Source organism: Stomoxys calcitrans, chromosome 3 (assembly GCF_963082655.1).
Source record: "Stomoxys calcitrans chromosome 3, idStoCalc2.1, whole genome shotgun sequence".
NCBI classification, from domain to species: Eukaryota; Metazoa; Arthropoda; class Insecta; order Diptera; family Muscidae; genus Stomoxys; species Stomoxys calcitrans.
In genome coordinates this window covers 53011920-53039039 of record NC_081554.1, presented here as the reverse complement: position 1 = coordinate 53039039, position 27120 = coordinate 53011920, and the positions used below count along the sequence as shown (strand labels likewise).

The following is a 27120-nucleotide window of genomic DNA, read 5'->3' as shown; positions in this document are numbered from 1 at the left end:
GTACCGGATTGACCCGATGGATTCTTTCATCGGCAAGGGCTGCCGCATCAGTGTACAACACACTGCTACAACAACAACAGTGCGCATCGCATTTGCGGGACCTGGATGTATTTGAGATGTATTAGTGGGGTTATGGCTACTACTGCCACGACCAGCTCCTTAGAGGTGTTGCTAGGTATACAACCGATTGATCTATATGCCAGGGAATCGGCCAAGAGGTCACTGTTAACTATGTCACAACTTGACCAGCTTCGGAGGTTGTCGGCCAGACATACTGGACGAGGCTATGGCTGGCCTGCAAACTGTCTACCTGACGGGAGTTTATATTGGGGACAGCAGGTTGCATGTGCTAACAATTACCTTGGGGGAGTGACAGAAAGGGCGGGATCGAAAATGGATAATGTAACCGGTTGTTGAATCCCCCTGGCGGAACTACGATTGGATATTTCTCATGGGATGAGATTGCTTTCAGGATTGCTAGGGCTGTGGAGTTAGTTTTGTCAAGAAACATCGACCGTTCGAATATTTGCATATTAAGCTATAGTCAGGTGACGCTTAAAGCACTTATGGGTGCATATGCTCGCACCCATAAGTGCTCTAAAGCACTGGTTCGATGTCGGCGCTATCTGGCAACACAAGGTGTATTGCGTCCCTGGTCACAAGGATGTGGCAGGTAATCAGAAGGCTAATTTGCTTGCAAGAGACATATCTCACATGCCTAGTACGGGCTCCGGCCGCGAAAAAGAAAAAGTGGTTAAGCAGATGGAACACACCTGTGTGAGCACACGAAACAACTATGGGACGAACGCTTGAGCCGTAACATAGATGCGCTATTATCGATGGAAAGGATACATCAAGGAACAGTCATAATAATGTTAACAGGATACAATAAGCACTTATGTCTCGCATAGGTTTTAGAAATTACGATATATATGGCTGGTGTGATGAAACTGACGCCACAGATGATAGTTTCGTCATTTTCTCTGCCAACGTCGGGCCTTAGGTCATAGTAGGAATAAAATTCTGGAATCTTTTTTCTTTCAGGCATTGGAGGAGTTAAGAAGACTGAATCCAGGACCAGGAATCCAGGACAGTGGACCGAGAGAGTACTGTAATGAATTGTGCAGCAATCAGTAATGGCGTCAGTGATTCTTCCTATATCGAAAAGTGAAAATCTATTGGGGATTAACTTTGAGGACTGTAGCCAGGAAGTTTGCAATCTTTAGTCCTTTCATCAAAGTGGAAGGATGAAAATCAGGCCGCAGAAGATCGTTATCATTTTCTCGGCCAATGTCCGGTCTAAAGTCATAGTAGGAATACGATATTGGGATCTTTTTTCTGTCAGACATTGGAGGAGTAAAGAGGACTGAATCCAGAAAGATTGAAGTCTTTTGTTCTCAAAGTGGTACGAGAGAGTTGAGTAGTTTTTTAACTTATGTTAGAAAAAGTACGTCTTATGCATAGTGTGATTATTTATAGGCCTGATGGCTTCGCATTGCATGAAATGAAATAAATAAAAAAAAAAATAAATAAATAAGTTGTTGTTGTTGTAGCAGTTTGTTGTGTTCTATCTTTCGTCTGCTTGATTCTGTTGTGTGTCAAGACCCAGGAACTCTGCGATTAAGATGGGGTGCGTCCAAAGGGTTCTGGGTCCGAGTCAAGTGGGTCTGGCTGGGCAGTTAAACAAGTGACGTGTACCGTGCGGTACCTGTTTACAATCGGGACATGCACCTTGCACTTCGGCATCAATCCTTGCTCTTTAGGAGTTGAGACAGCTGCATCTGCCGGAACGTAATTGAGCCAGAACTACTTTGGTATGCCGGGGGAGGGCAATTTGTTCAGGAGCAATGGCAGGCGGTCGTTCTCCAAGGACTACATTCACCCGGTAGCCATTTACCGCATCTGCTACCGTGTCTGCATGAATGTGGTTTAGACCCGCTTGATATGCCGCTTGATCTAGAGGTTCTCGCTTGTAGCGCTGAACCTCGCGCTCTAGATCGTGTAGATCTACCTTAAGGCTTCTGGACGGTGGATATCTATCCACAAGATTATGATTTGGATGGTCTCTGCGATAACAGCCCAAAAGGTATTGCTTAGACAGCATGTAATTATGTCTTCGCACTGGTAGGATCTTTGTCTCCCGATGGAGGTGGTCCACATGGGAACTGAGGAGACAGCCCGACGCAGTTCGGAAGGCGGCATTCTGACAGATCTGAATATTATTCCACAAAGCTGAGGAGACCACACTGGCGCTGCAAAACTTACCACAGTACGGCCTATTGTTTTGTACGTGGTCAACAAGGTTTCTTTGTCTGCACCCCAAGTGCTGCCAGCAAGTTACTTGAGGACCTTGTTTCTACTTTTGACTTTATCGCAAATAGCTGTGACATGCGGGGAAAATGTGTTACAGCTGTCAAATGTGACGCCAAGAATTTTGGTTCACTTAATGGTCATTTCTCCATCGATTATCACAATCATCTCAGTATTCACCTCACGCGTATTTGTAGTGAAAATGTGGCTGAAGACTTGGTGGCAGATATCTTCAGATTTCTTGCAGCGATATAAGAGGCAAGTTCGTTGAGGTAGACGTTCATCCTGATGCCATGATCGTACAAACGTTGGCATATGATACGATCTATATGCCGTCTGGAGGGGGTGGAATGGAGGATAGGTAGGGGTGGAATTGAGGATAGGTAGTGCCGAAGATATCATCTCACCTTGGGGTACTCCCTGTTTCACACTACGGTACTTCCGCTTCTTATCCCTAAATTCCACAAATGACTGACGACCACATAGATAATTCGCGACCCATCGTTTCAGGCCTGGCTGGAGGGATGTGTTGGCGATGCCCTCAAATAGTTTGGCATGGCTGACCGTCTCGAATGCCTTCGATAGTACGAGAGTGTACTTCTGTTGAGTTACCAACGGGCAAATTTTTTGAAAAGTAATTTCCGTTTCCGTGTTGAGTTGAATACTTTTTATACCCTCCACCATAGGATGGGGGGTATACTAATTTCGTCATTCTGTTTGTAACTACTCGAAATATTCGTCTAAGACCCCATAAAGTATATATATTCTTGATCGTCGCGACATTTTATGTCGATCCAGCCGTGTCCGTCCGTCTGTCCGTCCGTCCGTCTGTCCGTCCGTCCGTCTGTCCGTCCGTTCGTCTGTTTGTATGGGGAATAAAGCTAGCCGCTTGAAATTTTGAACAAATACTTCTTATTAGTGTAGGTCTGTTGGTATTGTAAATGGCCCATATCGGTACATGTTTTGATAAAGCTGCCATATAAACCGGTCTTGGGTCTTGACTTCTTGAGCCTCTAGAGTGCGCAATTCTTACCCGATTGGGATGAAATTTTGCACGACGTGTTTTGTTATGATATCCAACGAATGTGCCAAGTATGGTTCAAATCGGTCAATAACCTGATATAGCTGTCATATAAACCGATCTTGGGTCTTGACTTCTTGAGCCTCTAGAGTGCGCAATTCTTATCCGATTGGAATGAAATTTTGTACGACGTTTTTTTTATGATATCCAACAACTGTGCCAAGTATGGTTCAAATCGGTCTATAACCTGATATAGCTGTCATACAAACAGATCTTGGGTCTTGACTTCTTGAGCCTCCAGAGGGCGCAATTCTTCTCCAATTTGAATGAATTTTGGCACGTAGTATTTTGTTATGATATCCAACCACTGTGCCAAATACGGTTCAAATCGGTTCATAACCTAATATAGCTACCATATAAACCGATGTGGGATCTTGACTTCTTGAGCCTCTAGAGGGCGAAATTCTTATCCGATTGGAATGGAATTTTGCACGACATGTTTTGTTATGATATCCAACAACTGTGCCAAGTATGGTTCAAATCGGTCCATAACCTGATATAGCTGCCATATAAACCGATCTTGAATCTTGACTTCTTGAGCCTCTAGAGGTCGCAATTATTATCCGATTTGCCTGAAATTTTGTACGACGGATCCTCTCATTACCATCAACATACGTGTTTATTATGGTCTGAATCGGTCTTTAGCCCGATACAGCTCCCATATAAATCGATCTCCCTATTTTACTTCTTCAGTTCCCAAAGGACGCAATTCTTATTCGAATTGGCTGACATTTTACACAGATCTCCAACATATAATTTAATTGTGGTCCAACCGTTACTATATCTTTTCATTCCATGTTTTAAGTTGGATCAAGTTTAGCATCCACCCCCATATGTCGCAATCTGTTACCCGCCAAAGCCGGTCATACGCATTGGAAATAATCCAGCATCATGTAGTCTTCACTTATATCCTATGAATTGCGAAGTGATTCTCAAAGCAATGTCTTGGGTTGGCCAATTTCCAAAATGTCCTTCCTTATGACATTGTTGATGTCTCAGACTGTTTTTTTTATCCTTGCTTACCTTAATCCTTCTTTGGCTGTAGTTTCTTGACCCAATACCAAGGGCAGGAATTCATTATAGGTAATATGTTGAATTTGAGCAATTATAATACGTCTGGCTTCCACAAAGACATCTTCTTCGGACCAATCAGGATTCAAATGGGACAATTGTTCGGCGATTTTATTGTGTTCCTGCAACAAAGCGCGATGTAAAGCTCCAGTGGCACCGGGAACGCGGCAATATTTGCAAGATTCCACCTTGACGCCACCACTAAGGAAGGTACGAATTTCCTGGAACTCTTGGGCAGTAGAGCCATACAAGCCGCTGGCATCGATATAGGCCGAGGCAACATTCATTTGTTGGCGTTGATCTGAAAAAATTCAAGAAAAAACATAAAAAAATATGAAATAATTTAAAAATGTTTCTCAACATACGTTTACTGCATGCTTCTGCATCAAAAGCAGGCGCTGAACGCCTATATTCCTTGCAATCAGGTCCTGAACGCACATAACACTGTTCCATTTCTCTTGGATTACGCTCGAAAGTGTTGCGACAACATTTGCCATTAATGGGCAATTGACTGACTTCAATCAAATCATTGGCCAACAGTTGACCCCAGGCGGGTAACATGGCGGTGATGTGGGGATGTCTCACCTCACCATCAATGTGTTTTTGCAGCTGCGACACCACAAATTCAGCATCTGGCAGGGCATGAGTGCCATGTGAGGTACGAGGTTGGCTAATGCCATCTGCGTAGTCTGGTGCCAGCAGACGTAGGAAAATATCACCTCGTGCTCCCCATTTGCGATGCGAGACATTATTACATTCACCGCTTGGCAGGCGATATTTACTGGGCGGACACACATCGAAACCCTTGGTGCTATCCTGCTCCTCCTGACAGGGTGTAATCGAACGTGCTCTCTCCAATTGTAAAGCTTTGAGCGCATTATCCTCTAGATCTTCGGGTACACGCAATAGATATGCTGGCGAACATAAACACCTGAAAATAGGAGAGAGAGGAAATGTAGGTAAATGGAAATTTAAATTTAAGTCCGATTTATTTGTATATCAGAAGATCTTAATCTTCTTATATATAAAAATCAATGTGTGTTTGTTTGTGTGTTCCTTATAGACTCAAAAACGGCTGAAACGATTTTCTTGAAATGTATCACAGATGGTGCATAATGATCCCGTCAAAAAATGTAATACCCTAACATTTTTTGATATCTGAAGGGGGGGCGGACCCCCTTACCCAAATTTTCAGAAACGCTTGATCTCGGAAATGGATGATGCGATTTAAGCCAAATTTTGTGTGCTCTCTTACATCAACCTAACCCAAATTTCGGATGGGATACCTAGGGGAGCCGCCCCACCCCCAAAACTTACCAAATATATGTATGGATCAATCACGACAATATGGGTCTCAAATGAAAGGTATTTGAGATAAGAAAACGTGTCGGATATCCAATTGTCGGACTAAGTGTTTGGGGGACCACCCCAACCCCCAAAACACCCCTAAATCGGACATATTTACCGACCATGGCAGTATGGGATTCAAATGAAAGGTATTTACGAGTAGAATACGAATCTGATATCAAAATGTGCGACCAAGTGTTGGGGGGGGGGGGGGGTGGACACACATATTAATGGGTCAAGGCAATATGGGACTCAAGGGACCACATTTCTGGGGGTCCACACCACCCCTAAACCTTTTTACTGCCATAATCCCCATGAGAATATTGGACTGAAATAAAGTTTCTTAAGAATGGAGTACATCTAATATCGAAACTCAAATAATCCTAAACCCGGTGCATTGGAGCGGACCCGGTTCAGCTAGTAGACTATATAGGAGAAAACTTTTAAAAAGTAAATATGTTAATGTCAATATTGAAACTTGCTTTTGGTAAACCTTTGGTGAAACCTCGGCTTTCAGTTCTTAATGATTTATTCCAGAGTTGTTGAGGAAACATGCATGCAGGAATACTTTTTTCATATCATTTAATGCTGCATGATAACCTCAATGGTTTTGGACCTGAATCGAAATGTTCCCAAACTTTGGGCTACATTAATATCTCTGGAGCATCAAGCAGCACTTCATGTACAAAATAGTATACAACTGGCCTACATTCATTGTAAGCCAACTTTTTAACAATTTCGCGAAATTTTTGTGAAAAACTGTGCATAGTTGCCCTAATTAAAAAGAACTGCAACATCCGTATTGCATTGAGATTTAGTAGAAAAATATAAATTGCATATTAATTAACTATTCTAAGCTAATAGATAATTAGAAATAAGTCTCGTGCTCAGCAAACGTGCTGCCTATATCATAAAGAACAATAAAATGGAATCCAACATTTTCTCATTATTATATGAGTGTGGAAATAGAAAACTCTAAATTGGAAAAAAAATTTTAATATTTTTAATTGCTAATTATTGAAGTAAATGCTGTACTGATGCTGAAATGTGAACAGATATTTCTTTCAATCTAGGTATTATTGAATCGAAAATGTCATGTAAATGATATCTAGCGTGCTCGAATTGCCAGGGCGATGAAAGCGTATTTGATTCACACAGAAGGATTTTGCTCATCACTGCTGTGGTATGAAAATAAAACATAAATTTGTCTAATCAGTTCGATTCCTAACTGCGACTATGTATCCAAACTAGATTCTAGATCCAAACCCACCCCAGGCCTGCATGCACTTTAGGCAATTTATGGTTTGCTCCGTGCCCTAGGTTAGGTTAGGTTAAAAAGAAGAGGCAGACATTAATCCGACCCATGCCACTACGGACATACACTTAAGCCAGCAATCGGCTTGTTGTGTAACAAGTAACAGTGTGATAAGTTCGGCCGGGCCGAAATTCATATAGCCTCCACCATGGATCTCCTTTGTCAAGTTTTTTGCCCGATATCTCTCTATAGGCAAACAAAGGATAATAGATAAGAAGTGCTATGCTATTGGAGCTATACCAAGTTATAAATTTTGAGCCAAATCCGATAATAATTACGCTCCATAGAGGCTCAAGATGTATAATCGAGAGATCTGTTTATATGGGAGATATATCGGCTTAGACCATATATGCACAGTTGTTGGAAGTCATAAAAAACCCCTTTATGCAAAATGTCAACCAAATCGGATAATATTGGGTTGCCCAAAAAGTAATTGCGGATTTTTTAAAAGAAAGTAAATGCATTTTTAATAAAACTTAGAATGAACTTTAATCAAATATACTTTTTTTACACTTTTTTTCTAAAGCAAGCTAAAATTAATATTAATTAATAATTGCGCCCCCTATCGGCTAAAATCGTCAAAATCATAAACCGGTTTATATGGGGCTATATCAGATTATGAACAGATTTAGACCATACATGGCACAGTTGTTGAAAGTTCGAACAAACTGGATAATAATTGCGCACTCTAGCTGCTTAAAAAGACAAGATCCGAAATCGGTTTATATTGGACCTATATCAGGTAATAAACCGATTTGAACTATACCAGAAGCTACATCAGGTTATGAACCTACTTCGACCATACTTGGCAAAGTTGTTGGAAGTCATAACAAAACCCTCCATGCAAAATTTTAGCCAAATCGGGTAATATTTGCGCCCTCTGGTGGCTATAAACGTTTATGCCCTAAGCCGAACTCAGAATAGCCGTCTAAGCGCCTCGATTTTCTGCGCTCCTCACAATCACAGACCGGTTTATATGGGACTATATCAGATTATGAACAGATTTAGACCATACGTGGCACAGTTGTTGGAAGTCATAACAAAACCCTTTATGCAAAATTTCAGCCAAATCGTGAAATAATTGCGCCCTCTAGCGGCTAAAATCGTCAAAATCACAGACCGGTTTATATGGGGCTATATCAGATTATGAACTGATTTAGACCAACAGATTTAAACACTTCATGCAAAATTTTATCCAAATTGGAAAATAATGGCGCACTCTAGCTGCGCAAAAAGACAAGATCCGAAATCGGTTCATATTGGACCTATATCAGGTAATAAACCGATTTGAACTATACCAGAAGCTGCATCAGGTTATGAACCAACTTCGACAATACTTGGCAAAGTTGTTGGAAGTCATAACAAAACCCTTCATGCAAAATTTCAGCCAAATCGGGTAATATTTGCGCCCTCTGGTGGCTATGAACGTTTATCCCCTAAGACGACCTCAGAATAGCCTTCCAAGCGCCTCGATTTTTTCGCTCCTCATAATCACAGACCGGTTTATATGGTGCTAAATCATATAATAAACAGATTAAGACCATACGTGGCACAGTTGTTGAAAGTTAGAACAAAACACTTCATGCAAAATTTCAGCCAAATCGGGTAACAATTGCGCCCTCTAGCGGCTAAAATCGTCAAAATCACAGATCAGTTTATATGGGGCTATATCAGATTATGAACAGATTTAGACCATAGGAGTGGAATTTTCATAAGCAAATTTGCATTTTCAGCCTGCAAAAAAAAAGAATTTTGGAAATCGCCGAACAAATGATGTGGCAACCCGAACAAGTTTTAAAAATGCCGAGATTACCGCCCCTCTGTCCCGGCCCGACCGTCCGTCTGTCGGTCTGTCTGTTGAAATCACGCTACAGTCTTTAGAAATAGAAATATTGAGCTGAGACTTTGAACAAATTCTTTTTTTGTCCATAGGCAGGTTAAGTTCGAAGATGGGCTATATCGGACTATATCTTGATATAGTCCCCTTATAGACCGATCCGCCGATTTAGGGTCTTAGGCTAATAAAAGCCACATTTATTATCCGATTTTGCTGAAATTTGGGACAGTGTGTTGTGTTAGGCCAGTCGATATCTTTCTTTATTTTGACGCCGATCGGTCCAGATTTGGATATAGCTGCCATATAGACCGATCTCCCTATTTAAGGTCTTGGGCCCATAAAAAGCGCATTTATTGTCCGATTATGCCAAAATTTGGGACACTGAGTAAAGTTAGGTCCTACGACATTCTTCTTCAATTTGGCCCAGATCGGTTCAGATTTGGATATAGCTGCCATATAGACCGATCCGCCTATTAAGGGTCTTAGGCCCATAAAAGCCTCACTTATTGTCCGATTTTGCTTAAATTTGGGACAGTGAGTTGTGTTAGAGCCTTCGATATTTATATTTAATTCGGCCCTGATCAGTCCAGATTTGGATATAGCTCCCATATAGACCGATCTCTCGATTTATGGTTTTGGGCCCATAAAAGACGTATTTATTGTCCGATGTTGCCGAAATTTGGGACAGTAAGTTGTGATAGGCCATCCGACATCCGTCTGAAATTTGGCCCAGGACGGTTCAGATTTGGATATAGCTGCCATATAGACCGATCTCTCGATTTTAGGTTTAGGGCCATAAAGGACGCATTTATTGTCCGATGTCACCGAAATTTGTTGCAGTAAGTTGTCTTAGGCCCTTCGACATCTTTCTGCAATATGGCCAAGGTCGGTCTATATTTGGATATAGCTGCCATATAGACCGATCTTTCGATTTAAAGTCTTGGGTCCATAAAAGGCGCATTTATTGTCCGATATTGCCAAAATTTGGGACAGTGAGTTGCGTTAGGCCCTTCAACATCCTTCTGCAATTTTGCCTAGATCGGTCCAGTTTTGGATATAGCTGCCATATAGACCGATCTCTCGATTAAAATCTTGGGTGCATAAAAGGCGCATTTGCTGTTCGATATTGCCAAAATTTGGGACAGTGAGTTGTGTTAGGCCCTTCAACATCCTTCTTCATTTTGGCCTAGATCGGTCCGTATTTGGATATAGCCGCCATATAGAGCGATCTCTCGATTTATAGGTTTGGACCCATAAAAGGCGCATTTATTGTCCGATTAGCTGCCATGTAGACCGATCTCTCAATTTAAGGTCTTGGGCCCATAAAGGACGCATTTATTATCCGATGTCGCCGAAATTTGGGACAGTGAGTTGTGTTAGGTATTTCGATAACTTTCTTCAATTTGGCCCAGATCGGTTTAAATTTGAATATAGCTGCCATATGGACCGGTCTTTCGATTTAAGGTGTTGGTTCCATAAAAGGCGCACTTATTGTACGATTTTGCCAAAAATTCGGACAGTGAGTTGTGTTAAGCCCCTAGACATCTTTCTGCAATTTGGCCCAGATCGGTTCAGATTTGGATATAGCTGTCATATAGACCGATCTCTTGATTTAAAGTCTTGGTCCCATAAAAGGCGCATTTATAATCCGGTTTCATTGAAATTTGATACAGTGACTTACATTAGGCTTTTCGACATTCGTAGCGTATATGGGTCAGATCGGTCTATATTTGGATATAGCCAACAAGAACACCAATATCGTGTTCTACAAAAGTGAACAAAGACCAAATTCGACACGGACATTGAGTGGTCTAATAAGTACAAATTAGACCACTCAACATCCGTATCGATTTTGGTTCAAATCGGACCATATTGCTATAAAGCTGCTATGGGGGCATAAATATGCAAGTTTCACCCAATTATGACGAAAGGTGTTTTACATATATAACCGAGGTGGTGGGTATCCAAAGTTCGGCCCGGTCGAAGTTAAACCCTTTTTTTCTTTTTTTTTTTGCATCCCACTGTGTGTAGTTAATGATCCCCACTGAAGTCCGTCTATGAGCACATATTGGGTAGATCCTACTACCACAAGTAGCAGGCATTTAATTTCCCATTTAAAATTGACTTTGTAAGGAAGTTATGGTAATTTGAAATTTGTTACAAGTTTCTGTTGTTTTTCTTGGTAGATTTAATTTGAGTAATTCTATAAGAATAAAAGCCATTGTTTGCTTAAAGTTTCAAATCTTACCTAAGAATAATAATGATGGTCTGTGGTTGATAATTTGATTATTCTATCCTTAATGATCTGTTATCAATCATAAATTATTGTGTAATACTTTTTGCATAGAATTTTGCTGTTGCTATTCAAATGCGGAATTGTTCTTTTTGGCCATTGTTTACTTCTTTAAAGATAAGTGTGTGTTTTTCGACCCAACATGTTCAATAAGAGGACATCCTGCGTTTGAGACAGCAAAAACAATTACATGAGGCTCAATGCTTAATATTTTGTTGAAAATTTTGATTGCATGAAGAGACTCAAGCATAAATAATTTGTACAAACGCTACCATAGAATGGAGGTTACAGTTACATTGTCATTACACATTGATTAAAGACCATATAGGTAAGTTCACTAAAAGGCAAGACAAAAAAGTAAGGTAAGTGGAAAGTAAAAAAAAAAAAAAAGTCTGAGTCCCTAGATCAAATGACGATCCATAATTGATGAAGAAGTATAAGAAAAGAGAAGGCAAGAAGCGCTTATTCGACAACCCTAGGTTTGAGGAGATATCGTATACACATGCTCGCAAGATCATCCATATAATCTGAAAATTTGTGCTATGTTTAAACCCAGCTAATCGGTGTCATAGGCGGATATGTTAACCTCTGCGTTAGGGTAGCCTCCAGATCAGGTGCTTCACTAATGGCCTTGAATTCTCCGCATTTTTCTCTCCGTACTCCTCTTCTCCTTTATGAACCTGGCCACACGGTATTCGTCTTAGCTCTCTGCCATGTTCTCCCTCTTCGCCTTGATAGAGAGCCTCCTGCTTTCCTTTCCCAATACTTTATACTTAATAAAACACTGGAAATAGTATTTAGTTGACCTGAAGGTAAGTGACGGACTGCCAACTGATAATGAACACGATTCAACGAGGGGTGTTCTCGAAGATTCTAAAAAATCGATGAGAAAAGAAGTCCTATTGGATCTCAACGGAGGTGACTTAAAACTAATCGCATATGCGCAAGACATCGTCCTATCGAGATGCAAATGCCAATTTGCCCATGAACATTGCATTAAGAAACAGGGGCAAACTTCCCACATATCAATGAATGTTGTCTGATTCAAGTTCGAGCTCTATGACAAGAGAACTCCATTTTACAGACGAGTTCAAACGGCGTGCTGCTGAGCGACACCTCTTTGGGGAGAAACTTTAACATTAAGTGGTTCCTCACAAATGTCGACAGCATTGGGAGGGGATAACCACCACTGAAAATTCTTTCTGATGTTTTCGCCAGTATTCGAACCCAGGAGTTCAGAGTCATAGGCAGACATACTGAACTCTGCGCTACGGTGCCCTCCGAGATGGAGTACCTGAAATGGGGTAGGGACCAACCAAAGAAGACGGAGTGGGTGTTCTTTGTTGGGAGATATAAGATAACGGATTTCAGACTCCCGTCTTCGGACGAGACCATTTTGCAGTTGTCAAGGGAGCTGTAATATCTACATCTAGTCCTCGATTCGAAACTCTCCTGGAAAAGCAATAGGGAGGAGAGTTGCCGATAGGCGATGTGAGCCTTCTACTCCTGCAGAATGATGTTCGATAGGAAGTGGGGCGTTAGGCCGAAAATGATATACTAAATGTACAATGACATTGTGAGACCAATGTTGACATTTAGAGCACTGTCATCGTGGAAGAATGTGATGAAGAGTACACGCACCAAGGAACTTTCAATGGTACAAAGACTGGCCTGGGTCGGGATCACGGGGGGCCTTAAAATCCACACTGCAGGCGGGTATGGAGGCGATGCTGAGTTTACAACCTATTGAGGTATAGATTCGGGGCTGTGACGTTAAGCTGGCGCTTAGGCAGAGAAAAATTGGCATTGTAGAGGCCATGGATGCAAAGGTTAAGCTGAGGAGGGTCTCAGACTTTCTGTCTCAAAGACCGATTCGGGAGAGGTTGTTCAGGATTTGCTTTCCCGGAAGGGAGGAGTGGGAGGCGGGTGCTGTATTTTAGTTGGATTAGAGATGGGTCTTCACTGACGGCTCTAGGGTTGAGTCGGGGACGGGACTGGGGTTTACTCTACATCGGTGTGTTTGTTAGGCTGCCCGACTGGAGCTCGATCTTTCTGGCAGAGGTCTGTGCCAGACTGAAGCTTGATCTTTCTGGCAGAGGTCTGTGCCAAAACGTTGGTCGCAAAGGAGATCCTTCGAAACTTAGGATATATGTGGACAGTATGGCGGCTCTCAAGTCTTTGAATTATATGACGGTTAGGTCAAAATGCATGTTGTAGTAGGCTTATGACGTTGTGTTGGTCTGGGTTCCCCCACACATTGAACTACGATATCCCTGGTAATAGAAGTTACATAGACTTCTGCACGGATGGTTCTAAACTAGGCGCCCAGGTGGCTTTTAGGGCGTAATCTAAAGTTCTAGAAATGGTTAACCGACCACTGCAGTGTATATCAAGCAGAGATCCTTGCAGTTAATGAAGTGGTGAAATGGATAAGATATAATGTCATAACGACAATTGGCATAAATATCTTCTCAGACAGCCAGGCAGCCATTAATTTCCTAGAGAACGTATTTCTGAACACAAACTGCCCTCGAATGTAGCAGATGTCTCAACGAGATGGCTGAACAGTTCAAAATTCAAAGATTGTGGGTGCCGGGCCACAGAGATATCCCAGGGAATTGTAAAGCGGACGAGCATGCGAAACTAGGTACAGACGAGCATGCGAAATTAGGTACTAGATTGAAAGAGGAAGCAAACAGTAATTCGAATAAGAATGTCAGTACTGAACTGCTGCTCAAACAGGCTAGAACTTCGTGTGCCAAAGTACTTAAACACGAACAGCGTCTATGTGCCAAAGTTATTGTTTCTCCTAGAGAAAGAAAGAGTATTTGGTCATTTGTGAAAATAGTTAAGGACAACTCGTGGGCTATCCTGACTCTCGTCAAAGATGACCTGATATTCACTGACCCGGTTGATAAGACTAACCTACTGGCTGGAATGTTTGCGGAGAACTCCTCCCTGCCGAAAAGCAATCAACCACTGCCAGCGATTGAAAACATATCGAGTTCGATTCCCCGCATATTTTTTCGAACATGTGGAGATAAAAGAGTCTCGATGTGAATAAATCTCCGGGCCCGGATGGTCTATCATCGCTTGTTCTCTTCAAGTATTCTTCGACGCTTGCTCGTCTATTATGCAACCTTTTCAACCTTGCTTATTGTGCGGGAGTCTACACACCTTGTTGGAAGGTTGCGAACGTTCAGCCGATACCCAAAAAAAGGTGAGTTGAACAACCCAGCGAATTGTTCGCTCCTCTAGAGGCTCAAGATGTGAAGATACCAGATCGGTTTACATACTAAGCACAGTTTTTGAAAGCCATAACAAAACTCTTTATGAACAATTCTAGCCAAACCGTTTAAGAAATGCGGCCTCTAATGGCTCAAGAAGATCGGTTTATATGGCAGTTATATAAGGTTATGAACCGATTTGAATCATACTTAGCACAGTTGTTGAAAGTCATAACAAAACACATTACGCCAAATTTCAGCAAAATTGGAAGAAAAATGCGCCCTCTAGTGGCTCAAGAAGTTAAGATCCAAGATCGGTTTATAGGGCAGCTATATCAAAGCATGGATCTGCATGGGTCATTTACAATTTCAACCGACCTACACTGATAAGAAGTATTTGTGCAAAAATTCAAGAGCCTAGCTGTACTCTTTCGAAAGTTAGCGTGCTTTCGACAGACGGACGGACGTACATGGCTAGATCGACTTAAAATCTCATGACGATCAAGAATATATCTACTTTATGGGGTCTTAGACGAATATTTCGAGGTGTTATAAACGGAATGACTCTATTATTATACCCCCATCCTATGGTGGAGGGTATAAAAATGTGAAAGCCAAGAGGTATTATAAATCATTTTTGGGTTAACTCTTCATTTCTACCGCACAGCACATTCTTCTGCTGCAGAAGAGGCTCAGAAGATTCGAGGACAAGGCCTGCGACTACTAAAGTGGATCAAAATATAGAAAAGTGATAGAAAAGAAATCAGCGGGGGTTACCCCCTTAGTAATGTTTGCTACATTTTGTTCGTACGCGGCAATAAATAGGAGGTCCTTTATCTTTTACTTTAATTGGCTATGACAGAATATTTATTCCACTTGCCGAACGTAGAATAGCGTTCCAAGTGCGTCGATCTTCTGCGCTCATTCTAAAATCTCTGACACCAAGTTTTGAGGTGTCTCCCACAACTTGATCTTTCCATCGGGCTTTTGGTCTTCCCGGTTTGCGTGTACCACCGTGTTTGCCTTCAAAAGACTTCTTTGCTGGAGCTTCTTCATCCATTCTGACAACATGGCCTAGCCAACGCAGCCGTTGTATTTTGATGCGTGTAACTATGCTATTGTCGTCATACAGCTCGTGGTTCATACGTCGCCTATATTCTCCGTCAACCCAAACTGGTCCATATATTTTACGAAGAATCTTTCTCTCAAATACTCCAAGCACTGCCTCGTTTGCTTTCACAAGTACCCATGCTTCAGAACCATATAACAGCACGGGTAGTATCAGTGTCTTGTATAGTGTAATCTTCGTCTGTTGAGAGGTGGCCTTGTTTCTTAACTGCTTACTTAGTCCAAAGTAGCATCTGTTTGCCAGTATTATTCTTCACTTAATTTCAAAACTCGTTGCGGTTACGGCGGTGCCGAGGTAGATAAAGTTACTGACTATCTCAAAGTTGTGCTTCCCAACTTTCTCCATTTTCTTTATCTGCTCGGTTGTGCAAGGCTTTTTGGGAGTTGAAACCATCCATTTCGCTTTATCTCCATTTACTGCCAGACCCATTTTCTCTGACTCTCTTTCGATTCTTTCAAAGGCTGCAGTTACTACTTCCGGTGACCGACCTATGATATCGATGTCGTCGGCATAGACGTGTAGCATGTGTTCTCTTGTGATTAGTGTGCCATATCTATTCACATCTGCATCTCGTATGATCTTCTCCAGCAGGATATTAAAGAGATCACAGAATAGGCTGTCTCCTTGTCTGAAACCTCGTTTGGTATTAAATGGTTCGGAGAGATTCTTTACTATTCTTACTGAGGAACGCGTATCAGCAGGTGTCATCCTGCAGAGTCTCATTAATTTTGCAGGGATACGAAACTCAGACATGACTTGAAATATCTTTGAACGTAAAGGAGTATCGAAGGCGGTTTTGTAGTCAACAAAGAGATTGTAGGTGTTGATTTGTCCTTCTCGGGTCTTTTCCAGGATTTGGCGCAGCGTGAATATCTGGTCTAGGGTGGATTTATCAGGTCTAAAGCCGCATTGATAGGGCCCAAATATTTCATTGACTTTAGGTTTTAATCTTTCACACAGTACGTTCGAGAGTATCTGTCCGAGAGACTTATTCCTCTGTAGTTGGCACATTCCGTCTTGTCTCCTTTCTTGTGTACGGGACATAGTATGCTGGGGTTCCAATCATCGGGTATGCGTTCTTCTAGCCAGATTACGCAGATAAGTTGATGCATTCGCCTTATCACCGTGTCGCCTCCGGTCTTAAATAGTTCAGCGGGTAATCCGTCGGCTCCTGCTGCCTTGTTGTTCTTTAGTCGGGTCACTGCCACATGGACCTCATTCTGACTAGGAGGTAAACATTTTATGGCATCATCAGGGATTAGTTCTGCGGTATCCTCTTCACCGCCAACATCGGACACTAGCAGTTGGGTAAAATGTTCTTTCCATATCCTCAGCATGTTATTTGTGTCAGTTACCAGATTTCCTTCTTTGTCTCTGCAGGAGGATGTGCCTGCACCAAAGCCATCGGTTTGGTGGAAATTCTTCTGTAGAATTTCCGGACGTCATTCTGACTCCTGTACATCTCAATTCGCTCACACTCACGTCTTTCCATTTCCTTTTTCTTTCTGCGGAATAGACGTTTCTCCTCTCTCCTTTTCTCCCGATACCTCTCCTTCATTTGGCGCGTTGGAGGTCCTTTATCATTGAGCTTAAACTTTAGTCGCACTGCTCTCATCGACTTGAGAGAAGTATCCGCTGCTCCTTAATAGAAGGTTCATGGGAAATTTACTAATTTAGTTAGTATAGCTCTCATATAAATGTAGCAGCATACTTTAATTTTTGAAGCCATAACATGCAATGGATTCAGTACCAACTCACCCCTTATGTTATTAGAAATTGATCAGTTTAGAGAATAGAGTGCACATACCTGTAAAGAAAACAAAATAAAATGGAATGTTAAAAACCATGTCAAAAGTAAAGATTTAGAATTTTTGAGTTAGAGATAAAAACAGAAATTTCTTCAATATATCACCAAAAGCAATCAATGTCAGATATTCTTTTTCTCTGAATTTCAGCTTATTTCCATTTTTTTTTTGTCAAATTTATTTTTTTCCTATAATACTTAAGCCCCATATGTTGTTAGAAATCCTTTAATTAAATCAAAAATTAATCAATTTTCTTCTCTACATATATTGTCAATATTAACTATCTAACAATTTACCAATCCACTACATATAAAATCTTGTTTTATTAACAACAACTATAAGATAAATGATTAATGCTTTGTTTACTGCAACAAAAAATGTGTTTTAATTAACTCATTATAGTGGAAATCAATTTTGCTATCAACCTCTATAATCAGTAGTCAAACCCAACCCATATTACAAACGAAAGACTTAAGACACAAACTTCACATACATCACACCGTTAACTCAAACTGCTGGGTGCCGCTGCCATACCTCCAACACAGTTAACCAATGCATGGAAGTGCACAATCTGTGCTATCTAAGCTTAAAAATATTCCTCCCTTAACTGTCTGTAGGATTTTGAAGAAATAACCCCATTTTTTTTATTTCTATAATTATGTTGCCGTTATTTTTTTTTCGAAATTTTAACAATAAAACAATTTCGTTGGAGTGATCCAAAAACAGAAGTGTTAACAAATGTTACGCTTAAAAATCACTAATAATGGGTTAAATAAAATAATGGGCCTTCAGTAACTTTAACAACATCTAATATGAGTTGGGTTAAGATACAACAACAAAAAACCCCAACTTTTGTATTATATGTTGGTTACCTTTTGATTTTTGCCAAGGGGAAGCTTTGCTCATTCATTCATTCCGCACACTTTTTATTATCAACAAGTGTTTGCCAATTGTTCAGAGATAAATAAGCAAAATATTTGGTAATCTTTCAAACAAATTATGCATATAAATCAGTAGTATTTCATTCTTCAATTTGTTTTTTTTTTCGATTTTTCGTCTATGGTCCTCTACGAGTATTTAATTTATTAAAGCTCTATAAATGGATTATGTTTTGTGGGGGGTATTTATGGTCTGTATGGCTTGCCTATCTATGGCAAATACGTGGCAGAGCGGATTTATGCAATTTTGTTGAGCAAACTGTCGGTCATCGAATGGCATGGAGCCAATAGTCAATGGAGCAGCAACAGGCATCACCATAATGCCGGATGTGAATATTGTCTTCATTTAGTGAATTGTATTTGGAGCTTTTGGTGTTTTGTTTTTGTTTAGTTTTTTTGGTTCGGTGATTGCAATACCTAGCCCCCGACTGTAGTGGCTATGGTGGCTAGAGAGGTGTGTTGATTCATTGATTATGGGTTAACAGTATGGAATGTAAATAATCTAAAAATAAAATAATTTCATTCCGAAATTGATTCAAGGTTAAGTTTGGTGTTTTCTTTTTTGTTAATGCTGACTATTTATTTTGACAAAAATGCAAATGCACTTCAACGCTTTTTTTTTGGAAAAGAAGATGTTTGTGGCATCTCAAAACTGGGTGTCAGATATTGGAGAAAAACCACAGAAGATCTAAGAGCTTAGAAATCTATTCTACATTCGGCTAGAGGAATAAATCTTATATATAACAAGTAAAAAGGCGTTAAGTTCGACCGGGCCGAACTTTGGATACCCACCATCTCGGGTATATATGTAAAACACCTTTTAACAAAATCCGATGAAAATTGCATACCTTATGTCCCATAGCAGTTATATCGAAATATGATCCGATTTGGATACTAATAAGTACAAGTCATTGTTCAATTGTGTATAACAAAATATTGGTCTTTTTAGTGGCTATATCTAAAAATAAACCGATCTAAACCATATACAACATTGATGTCGAAAAGCCTAACGCACTGTGTCAAATTTCAGTTAAATCGGATTATAAATGCGCCTTTTTTAGGGCCAAGACTTTAAATGAAGATATCGGTCTATATGGCAGCTATATGCAAATCTTGATCGATCTAGACCTAATTGCAGAAATATGTGAAGGGGCGTAACTTAACTCTCTGTCCCAAATTTCGGCAACATCGGACAATAAATGCGTCTTTAATGGGCCTAAAACATTAAATCGAGAGATCGGTCTATATGGCAGCTATAAAAAAATCCAAACCGATCTGAGTGAAATTGAAAAATAATGTCGAAGGGCCTAACACAACTCACTGCCCCAAATTGCGGCGACATCGGACAATAAATGCTCTTTTTATGGCTCCAAAACCTAAAACAGAGAGATCGGTCTATATGACAGCTATATCCAAATCTGGACCGATCTGTCCAATAATGCAGAAGTATGTGAAGGGGCTTAACCTAACTCACTGTCCCAAATTTCGGCGACATGGGGCAATGCGCCTTTTATGGGTCTAAGACCCTAAATCGAAGGATCGGCCTATATGGCAGCTATATCCAAATCTGAACCGGTCTGAGCCAAATTGACGAAGGATGTCGAAGGACCTAACACAACTCACTGTCCCAAATTTCAGCAAAATCGGATAATAAATGTGGATTTTATGGGCCTATGACCCTAAATCGGAGGATCGGTCTATATGGCAGCTATATGCAAATATGGACCGATTTGGGCAAAATTGACGAAGGATGTCGAAGGGCCTAACGCAACCCACTGTCCCAAATTTCAGCAAAATCGGATAATAAATGTGGATTTTATGGGCCTAAGACCCTAAATCGGAGGATCGGTCTATATGGCAGCTATATGAAAATATGGACCGATCTAGGCCAAATTGACGAAGGATGTCGAAGGGCCTAACGCAACCCACTGTCCCAAATTTCAGCAAAATCGGATAATAAATGTGGATTTTATGGGCCTATGACCCTAAATCGGAGGATCGGTCTATATGGCAGCTATATGCAAATATGGACCGATTTGGGCCAATTTGACGAAGGTTGCCGAATCGCCTAACACAACCCACTGTCCCAAATTTCAGCAAAATCGGATAATAAATGTGGATTTTATGGGCCTAAGACCCTAAATCGGAGGAACGGTCCTTATGGCAGCTATATCCAAATCTGAACCGATCTGAGCCAAATTGACGAGGGATGTCGAAGGGCCTAACACAATTCATTGTCCCAAATTTCAGCAAAATCGGGAAATAAATGTGGATTTTATGGGCCTATGACCCTAAATCGGAGGATCGGTCCTTATGGCAGCTATATGCAAATATGGACCGATCTGGGCCAAATTGACGAGGAATGTCGAAGGGCCTAACACAATTCAATCTCCAAAATTTCAGCAAAATCGGGTAATAAATGTGGATTTTATGGGCCTAAGATCCTAAATCGGAGGATCGGTCTATATGGCAGCTATATGCAAATATGGACCGATTTGGGCCAAATTGACGAAGGATGTCGAATGGCCTAACACAACTCACTATCCCAAATTTCAGCAAAATTGGATAATAAATGTGGCTTTTGTTAGCCTTAGACCCTAAATCGGCGGATCGGTCTATATGGGGGCTATATCAAGATATAGTCCGATATAACCCATCTTCGAACTTAACCTGCTTATAGATAAAGAAAAAATCTGTACAAAGTTTCAGCTCAATATCTCTATTTTTGAAGACTGTAGCGTGATTTCAACAGACAGACGGACAGACGGACGGACATGTCTAGATCGTCTTAGATTTTTACGCTGATCAAGAATATATATACTTTATAGGGTCGGAAATGGATATTTCGATGTGTTGCAAGCGGAATGACAAAATGAATATACCCCCATCCGTCGGTGGTGGGTATAAAAATCAATTTGTGTTTGTTTGTTTGTGTGTTCTATATAGATTCAGAAACGGCTGAACCGATTTTCTTGAACTTTTCCCAGATGGTGCATAATGACCCCGTGGTGAAAATAGGGTACTAAATTTTTTGATATCTGAAGGGGGGGCGGACCCTCCCCCTTACTCTAATTTTCAGAAATGCCAGATCTCGGAGATGGGTGGTGCGATTTAAGCGAAATTTTGTGTGCTCTCATATAGTACACTAAAAATAAAAATTTGGTATCCAAATTTCGGATGGGGTACCTAGGGGGGCTGCCCCACCCTAAAACTTACCAAACATATATTTAGACCAATCACGACAATATGGGACTCAAATGAAAGGTAATTAGGTTAAGAAAACGTATCTGATATCCAATTGTCGGACCAAGTGCTAGGGGGACCACCCCAAGCCCCAAAACACCCCTAAATCGGACATATTTACCGACCATGGCAATATGGGATTCAAATGATAGGTATTTGCGAGTAGAATACGAATCTGATATCCAAATGTGGGACCACGTTTCTGGGGGGTGGACCCCTTCCCCAAAACACCCCCCAAACAGGACTTATTGTATTTACTGACCATGGGAATATGGGGCTTAAATAAAAGGTAGTTGAATGTTGAATACGAATCTGATATCCAAATATGGGATCAAGTGTTGGGGGGGCCGCCTCTCCCCAAAAACCTCCCCCAAAGGGGACAAATTTACGACCATAGCAATATTGGGCTGAAATGTAAGGTATTTGCGTATTTGGGGCCACCCCACCCCCACAACACCTCCCAACCCCCAAAACACCCCTAAATCGGACATATTTACCGACCATGGCAAAATGGGACTCAAGTTAAAGGTATTTGTGAGTAGAATACAAATCTGACATCCAAATGTGGGACCACGTTTTTGGGGGTCCACCCCTTTCCCAAAACACCCCCAAAAACAGGACTTATTTACTGACCATGGGAATATGGGGCTTAAATAAAATTTAGTTGAGTGTAGAATTAGAATCTGATATCGAAATATGAGACCAAGTGTTTGGGGGGCCGCCTCTCACCAAAAACTACCCCCAAAGGGGACAAATTTACGACCATAGCCACATGGGGCTCAAATTAAAGGTCATTGGGAGTAAAGCACGAATTAGATATCAATATTCGGGAAAAGTGTTTATGGGGCCACCCCCATAACACCACCCAAATAGTAAGTATTTGCTGACTTTTGCAATATGAGGCTCAAATAAGAGGGTTTTTTGAAGTGGAACACGAATCCGATATATATTTTTAAGGCCAACTCATTGAGTGACCGCCCATCCCCCAAAACAACCCCCAAGCCGGTCATGTTTGCTGACTATGGAAATATGGGGCTCAAATTAAAGTTATGTGGGAGTAGACCACATAGCTGATATCAACATTAGGGACCAACTGTCTAGGGAACGTCCCACAACCATAACAACCCCCAAATAGAACGTATTTGCTCACAAAGACAATTTGGGTCTTAAAGAGAGTGGAACTAAATATTCATAGTTTTTAGGGCCAATACCCCAAAACGGACATATTTGCTGATTTTTGCAATAAGGAGTTTAAATGAGATTAGATAACGAATTTGATATCTAATTTTGAGGGCAATGGCAATATGTGGTTCAAATAAATGATAAATGAGAATAGAGCACGTTGCTGATATATTTTGCGGGCTTAGTATTTGGGGGACCACTCCCATCCCCAAAACACCCCTAAATCGGGCATATGTACCGACCATGTCAATGTGGAGCTTAAATGAAAGGTAATGGGGGGATAGAGCAAGAATTGATACCCATTTTCGGGACCAATTTTCTGGGGGTCTACTCCTTTCCCAAAATACCCCACAAACAGCAATTTTTTAGTGACCATCGCAATATGGGGCTCAAATAAAGGTATTTGGGAGTAGAATACGAATTTGATATCCAAATGTAGGATCATGTATTGCCTAAAAAGTTATTGCGGATTTTTTAAAAGAAAGTAAATGCATTTTTAATAAAACTTAGAATGAACTTTGATCAAATATATAATTGCCATTTTGTTCGATAATTTTTTGCCATCTTCCTGGCAAATTTAGTATTCCACGCTCATAGAACTTCTGGCCTTTATCTGCAAAAAACTGAATCAAGTGCGATTTTATAGCCTCATCATTGCCGAAAGTTCTGCAAAGATCGAAATAAATGGTAGTCTGATGGTGCAAGGTCAGGGCTATATGGTGGATGCATCAAAAGTTCCCAGCCAAGCTCACTCAGTTTTTGGCGAGTGACCAATGATGTGAATATGACACCTTTACGATTGACCAATTCTGGTCGCTTCTCCTTGATGGCTGTATTCAATTTGTCCAATTGTTGACAGTAGACATTCGAATTAATCGTTTGGTTCCGTGGAAGCAGCTCAAAATATACCACACCCTTCCAATCCCACCAAACAGACAGCATAACCTTCTTTTGGTGGATATCAGCCTTTGCAGTGGTTTGAGCTGGTTCACCATGCTTGGACCATGATCGTTTTCGACTAACGTTATTGTAAACAATCCATTTTTCATCTCCAGTTATGATTCGTTTTTAAAACAGATCAAATGCATTGCGTTTAAGGTGCATATCACAAGCATTGATTCGGTTTGTTAAATGAATTTCTTTCAATACATGTGGTACCCATATTAAAATTGACGCCAAACAAACAAATGTAAACAAAATTTTGCGCACTTTTTTTCTAAAAATGAAAAATCCGCAGTTACTTTTTGGGCAACCCAATAAATGCCTTATCACTTGTTTTCACCTAAGGTAACCTAACCTAGTCGACACTACCCAAATTTTGTCTTGCCTAACTTGTTCTAGATTCATTTGTTGTCATTCCTCCAATGTGTTACCCTTTCATTAATCTCAATGTATACCCTTAGGCTTCTAAAGTGGCATTAAGAAGACTTAAGACACAAACACCTTTGCTTATAGGTAGCTGGCTACCTGTGTCACGAAAGTAATTTATTATAAACTCTATGTGGCGAAACATGATAACAACTCATATATATTAAGTTCATTTTTTTGAAAGAGACAATACAAACCAACTGACACTACGATGCAATGATGCAATGATGCAGAGTGCAGAATATTTTGAATGAATTACTGCAATAAAGTTTACACTTCACTACAGATAATTTTTCAGAACGTACATTGGTTAGTAGTTCATGGGGGATATAAAAGTTGTGTCATGACTCTAAAATCTTAAAAAAAGGAAACACAGGCTATATAATTTTTTGATATTGCCAGCGGGGTGGACCCTCCCCCTTACCCGAAAAGTACTATCCAAAAATAAAAGTGGACCTGGGGGCCGCCCCAGCACCAAAACTCCTTAAAATAGGTTTATTTGACTATCATGACAATATGGGGCTCAAATGAAAGGTATTCGGGAGTAGATTACGAATATGGTCAGAATGTAGGAATAGGCTTTATAATTTATTGATAACGAAAGGGGGCGGACCCTCCACAGTTACCTCAAAAACACCACCCAAAATCAAAAGTGAACCGATAAGGACATTATGGGTATCAAATGGAAAGTATGCGGCAGTAGATAACGAATCTGGCCTACAAATTCATGTCGAAGTGTAAGGGGTCACCCCACCCCCACAAATGCGCCCAAAATGGGCACATCAGCCAATCACGGATATATAGGACTCGGTTTGATTTTTCCGTTTAGACTGAAAAAAGGAAAGGACCGATTTTCTCGAAATTTTCGCATATTGTGTAGGTTGGTCTGGAATTAAACATAGGCTGTATAATTTTTTGGTATCGGAAGGGGGACGGACCCTTCCCCTTATGACAAAAACACAACCCAAAATCAAAAGTGGACCGATCGGGACAATATGGAATCCAAATGAAAGGTATTCAAGAGTAGGGTACAAATTACATAATAAAAGTTGGATCCAAGTAATTTTTCGGTATCGGAAGGGGGGCGGACCCCTCCCCTTGTGCCAAAAACACAACCCAAAATCAAGAATGGACCGATAAGGTCAATATGGGTATCAAATGAAAAGTATGTGGGAGTAGATAACGAATCTGGCCTACAAATTCATGTTGGGCCGCTCCAACCCCAAAACTACCCCAAACAGACATATTGGACGTTCATTTCAATATGGGGCTCAAATGAAAGGTATTCGGGAGGGGATTTCGAAACCGGCATACAAAATCAGATAGAGGTATAGGGGGTCAAGCCACCCTTCAAAAACGCCATTAGACCCATTATGACTATAAGATGCTTGGCTGAACCGATTTTCTTAAAACTTTCATATAGACGAACATATCGTTTGCCTGGAGGGAAACATAGGCTATGTAATTTTAAGATATCGGGGAGAGGCGGACCCTCCCCCTTACCCCAAAAACACCATCCACATCCGAAAGTGGTCCGATGGGCACAATAAAGGTATCAAATGAAAGGTATTGGAGACCATTAAACGAATATGGCATTAAAATTTGGGTCTAAGAACCCAGCGGGCTCACTCCCCCCCTCCCCACTAACCCCAATACTCCTCTAAACAGATATTTTCCATGTCAATATGGGACTCAAATAAAAAGTATTAGGCAGTAGATTACAAATATGGCATAGAACAGTAGATCCAAAGTAATGGGAGGTCGCCCACCCCCAAATACCCCCAAAGGGGCATATTAGGAATCAAATAAAAGGTATTTGAGAGTAGAAAACTAATTTGATATCCAATTTTGAAGCCAAGTGTTTTGGGGTACGCCCTAAAGCACCCCCTAAACTGAACTTCATTTCCGTTGGGAATAAAGAACCAATTTGATATCTATTGGGTTGCCCAAAAAGTAATTGCGGATTTTTTAAAAGAAAGTAAATGCATTTTTAATAAAACTTAGAATGAAGTTTAATCAAATATACTTTTTTTTCTAAAGCAAGCTAAAAGTAACAGCTGATAACTGACAGAAGAAAGAATGCAATTACAGAGTCACAAGCTGTGAAAAAATTTGTCAACGCCGACTATATGGAAAATCCGCAATAACTTTTTGGGCAACCCAATATTTTTATTGCAAAGTGCCGGTGGCCGACCCAGCCCCAAAACACTCTCCAAACGGTTCATATTTACCGGCAATGGCAATATGGGGCTCAAATTAAAGGTATTTGGAAGTGCAGCACGAATTTGATATCCACATTTGAGGTGCCATCCCTCCCCTAATGAGAACATTACCCTAAGGAAGAACATTACCACCAGGAACCGAGAAGGGGCAAATTCTCACACATCAATGGATGCTTTCCGATTCAAGTTTTAACTCAATGATAAGGGACCTTTTTTATAGCCGAGTCCAAACGGCGTCCCGCAGTGCGACACCTCTTTGGGGAACATTTTTTAAATGACCATGCATGAGATTGTACCTCGCAAATGTCGCCAACATTAAGCGGGGATAACCACAGCTTTTTCCGATGTTCTTGCTAGGATTCGAGCACGTTAAGGGTCATAGGCTACAATGGCACGAATTCGATATTCGCATTCAGGGCGAAGTGTCCCCACCCTAAAAAGATATTAGATATTAGTAAAAAAGAAGGCGCAGCTGAGAGGGCCTGGTTCGACTATTTTTAACGGAATCCATGGAGGTGGTAACCTAAACGAACTTGGCTCGTTTTTATTTGCTATTATTTCTTAATTTTTTTCCTTAGGTCAATATTTCTATCATGAATTGATGAGTAATTGAAATTCAATTCACAACAACGTGCACTATGTGTAGATGAGAAACGTATTTTTCAATGAAACACAATTTTAAGCACCCAGTGTTCATATTCAATACATGGGCACTCTACAAATTCATAAGCAATGCAAAAAAACCTATTACT

At 40.7% G+C, this 27120-nt stretch overlaps 1 protein-coding gene across 1 annotated transcript in view; it reads right to left on the bottom strand.

The window, feature by feature from the left end:
- LOC106082459 (uncharacterized) overlaps window positions 1–27120 on the bottom strand; it is a 182814-nt gene that overhangs the window by 20334 nt on the left and 135360 nt on the right. Inside the window, exons 2-3 of the mRNA XM_013244973.2 lie at window positions 4828–5393; window positions 4415–4763 (exon numbers count right to left, since the gene is read on the bottom strand). Coding sequence (XP_013100427.2) covers window positions 4415–4763; window positions 4828–5393 — 915 coding nt within the window. The remainder of the gene's footprint in view (window positions 1–4414; window positions 4764–4827; window positions 5394–27120) is intronic.